The 3530-nt window shown below is 42.7% G+C and overlaps 3 protein-coding genes across 3 annotated transcripts in view; 1 reads left to right on the top strand and 2 right to left on the bottom strand.

Annotated features, from left to right (window-relative positions):
- The window catches only part of T265_09213 (hypothetical protein), a gene marked incomplete at both ends in the record, with an annotated part of 6282 nt that extends 6029 nt beyond the window's left edge, over positions 1-253 (top strand). Inside the window, one exon of the mRNA XM_009175226.1 lies at positions 23-253. Within this exon, the coding sequence (XP_009173490.1) occupies positions 23-253 (231 nt within the window). The remainder of the gene's footprint in view (positions 1-22) is intronic.
- Positions 1-3530, bottom strand: part of T265_09212 (hypothetical protein) — a gene marked incomplete at both ends in the record, with an annotated part of 26449 nt that overhangs the window by 22737 nt on the left and 182 nt on the right. The window contains 2 exons of the mRNA XM_009175225.1: positions 970-1078; positions 3192-3496. Coding sequence (XP_009173489.1) covers positions 970-1078; positions 3192-3496 — 414 coding nt within the window. The remainder of the gene's footprint in view (positions 1-969; positions 1079-3191; positions 3497-3530) is intronic.
- The window catches only part of T265_14783 (hypothetical protein), a gene marked incomplete at both ends in the record, with an annotated part of 9455 nt that continues 9116 nt past the window's right edge, over positions 3192-3530 (bottom strand). Inside the window, one exon of the mRNA XM_009175232.1 lies at positions 3192-3300. Within this exon, the coding sequence (XP_009173496.1) occupies positions 3192-3300 (109 nt within the window). The remainder of the gene's footprint in view (positions 3301-3530) is intronic.

Below are 3530 nucleotides of genomic sequence, written 5' to 3'. Positions count from 1 at the left end.
GAGGCACGCCACAAACCAACAGAGAAGCCGACCACGACGCAATACAGATCAAGAACGGGCCAATCAGAATCCAGGTTACAGCGCAAAGGCTGCTCTTTGTAGACCATATAAACGCAGGCACAAAGAGAGGAACTACCCAACCAACAGCGCACTGAAGATGTCTCCTCGAATGGTGACGAAACGTTTGCGAATCAATTGCCAAGCTCGGCGAACAGATCAACAGCCACCCGATCGATTACCAATCTCCCAGTAGCTAGTCTCTTCAAACCTATGACCTTCAGCTTTCAGACCTTCGCAGTTCCCCCTGAGATCAATTCCTCAGTTTGATTATAGCGGATATACCTAAATCCTCATAATGCGTGTGAAATTTCGAGTGATGCAGACTCGGGGGATTAGTTGTCGTTTAGCATTATTCCCAGAAGTAATTATTGAATTCTGCAAAACTGATCCAACAGCTTCACCTCAGCGTTCGTTTTCACACCGATTCACATTAGTGAGTAGTATGATTTCGAACTAGTGATTGCATTCTGTGTGCTAAGACTGACCACAAATATTCCACGCTATCACTAGTATCAATTCGAAAGTAAGTGGAATACTTGGCTTTCGACAGATAGGTTTGGTAGCTTAGGGAGTAAGCTCGAAGAGGTTGGATTAACCTGTCCTGGCACACTGCTGCTGATCGCCGTCCACCGCCAGCGATGATGCGAAACTCTATCCAGCTGACTCAACCCTCCTTAAGGATAATTCATCGCGCGTAAAAATCAAAAGTAGCGGATCATTTTCCGGACTAGTACCACAAAAACTTCTCCAAAAAAATAACTAATCGAAGGGATTCTTTCAAATTTGCAAACGTTGGCTGATTTTATGAAAACTGATTTGAAATTGTGCAAAATGACACACACGAGAGAGGACAGTAACGGAAGCAATATTCAAGTACAATCTTTCTCCTGCATCGCAGATACCACCTACCTCTCTCTTCAGTGGCACTGAACGATAGGCTTTTAAAAATTCGGAAGCTTCTGTTGGCGGAAGTTGAATGAACCTTAACGAACGTGCAGTGAGTGAGCGGCGCTCGGTGCTGTGGAAAAGTTTAAAAATGGGCTATCTATCCATTACAGTCATACAATCAGTTTAGTTGTATTATATACAAATATGGAATAATAATGTACGCACTATACAAGTGAGCTGATAACTGAAAAACGAGAAGAAAAATTAAGCTGGTCTTGAATATACTACATCAATTGCGACGTTGCGCGAAAATAAAAAAATTATCGACCTCAGATTCCTTGTCCTGTTGGATTTTGTGCATGCTGCTTTAAACTGAATTCTAAAAAGCATTCTTACAAGTTTGTCACCCTACAGTGATCATTTCTATAGAGCAAAAAACCCGCAAAAGCGATCAGGACGAAGTCCTAATCCAGAACGTTTAAATTACTCACACCATCGGCAGTTTAGAAGTCGCCCAAGGGAAGAATAATTTCACGAAATCAGCGTAACATCCATCTGAGAAGTTGTCAATCGGCCATTCAGTCACGTGGCCATGTGATGTGCATTTCGTTAGTAGAGGATGGACGGCGAGGTATTCATTTTTCTACCGAGGACTACGTCTGTACCCGCTTGGCTTAATCTGAGCATCACTCTCCTGGAGAGAATTAGTTCTCCAGGGATAATGTGGTGGCGTAGATCAGAACGAATCGTACGCATCATAAACTTCCTAAATAGGCAACCAGAGAACATTTCATCCTCACTGTCATTTTGCGTGCAGGTCAAGAAGGATTACTATTATTAGTATGCCTTCAAGGTGAACATAGGTCATTCAAACGGCCCAAATATGGANNAGAGAACTTTTCATCCTCACTGTCATTTTGCGTGCAGGTCAAGAAAGATTACTATTATTAGTATGCCTTCAAGGTGAACATAGGTCATTCAAACGGCCCAAATATGGAGTTCCAATTGTTCGCCAAGAACTGGCATCCGACAGATTGAAGCTTGAATTCGATTGTGATTCGACCACGTTTTTCTCAAAAGGTATCAGCTGAATGGATTAATACTGGATGAAATTCACAGTCTACTAGTAAAAGATCAGCGAAACTCAGTAAATATACACATTCCTAACGAAAAGACTCTGAGATTAAGTGATCCATAAGGTTCGTTTGAAAAATCATGGATATTTCAATGTCAAATTCAAATTTAAATTGTGCAACTAACTCACCGAAGATTTTGTAAAGTTTCTTGCAGTTGTTTTGGTGTGAGTTCACCCTATATTGAAGGAAATTTCAAGAGGGAAATAGAAATTCACTTGAGCACATATTAGTTTCGAAGATTCTGGTTAGCGACTGGGGCGATTAGTAGTGTAACGGTAAGTGAAACGGAATGCTTCAGAATAACTATGTCGTCACTGAGCGTAATGTTCCATTCCAAACATTTCAACTCACTCACTGTACTCACTGTAACTCCTGGCCTGTGAGATTTTATCAGTTTATCTTTGCTGTAATGTTACTTGTCACCACAGTAATCAGAGCTCAGTTGATGATATCCCCTCAATGTTTCAACTGATGCTCTCTCTACCCGATTGCTTACGGAACGTTTGCAAGCCAACTGGCAAGACTGGCCTACGGACCAGCAACCGTCCGATTAGCAATCGTGACATTGAGACCCCCAAAAATATGACTCTGTAAATACACAACCAAACTAGTTTCTTGCACAAGATGTCCTTCATCATATTAGGCGTTGGGATTAGTACGCTGCTCTCCAGACTTGCCAGAGGGCTGGCATTTTGAATCATCTAATCGAGTCAACTTCCCCATTCTAAACTGCGCCATGTATAATTGGAAAAATGGAGCAAATCAAATATGTTCGACCGTCAGTTGTAATCACGGTCGCTCAGCTTGAAAATTCACTCATATAAGATGGCTACTGGAACGGAAATCGTGCAGCAGCAAAGAACCGGTGTGTTAGGCTTATTCTATGATGTCAACGCTGGCGTCTATAACATAAACAACAATTAACCATTCATTCGTAACACCCCTTCGGTGTCTGACCGCCACGCCACTCGAAGGAAACACGAAAACTGGAGCGCTGCCAAGCTGACTAAGCCTTATTTTAAAGAAAAGAGTAAAGGTGAACAAGGAAGGAACCTAGTGCCAGCTTATCACGATCATTCTGAAATGCCTATACCTCCAGACATTTACTCAGATGATCTGGATAGCAAGTGACAGCAAGTACGCCGCTGACATCGGTTGGCAGCCATATGTTGTAGTGTCTCTAACCAGATACAGTGAAGATTTCGCGGTCCCCATCCTGGAAGGCGAGTAGTACCAACAGCATCCAAACGTTTCGTGATATTTTCATACTCCTCTGCCAGGTCAAGGTTTGGCCACCCCTCTGCTTCCGCCACTCTGAGTTGGGCATGTAAAACAGCACCCTCTTCGCAAACGATGGTTCGGTATGCGTAACACATGTCCCAACCAATGCAGCTTCTGGTGCTGGACACATTCTTCAATGGAAGTACCCGTTACACAACCGAAAAC

Source organism: Opisthorchis viverrini (genome assembly GCF_000715545.1).
Source record: "Opisthorchis viverrini unplaced genomic scaffold opera_v5_266, whole genome shotgun sequence".
In the NCBI taxonomy this organism is placed as follows: Eukaryota; Metazoa; Platyhelminthes; class Trematoda; order Opisthorchiida; family Opisthorchiidae; genus Opisthorchis; species Opisthorchis viverrini.
Note: the sequence above shows the minus strand (reverse complement) of the source record. Positions and strands in the feature narration are given on the sequence as shown.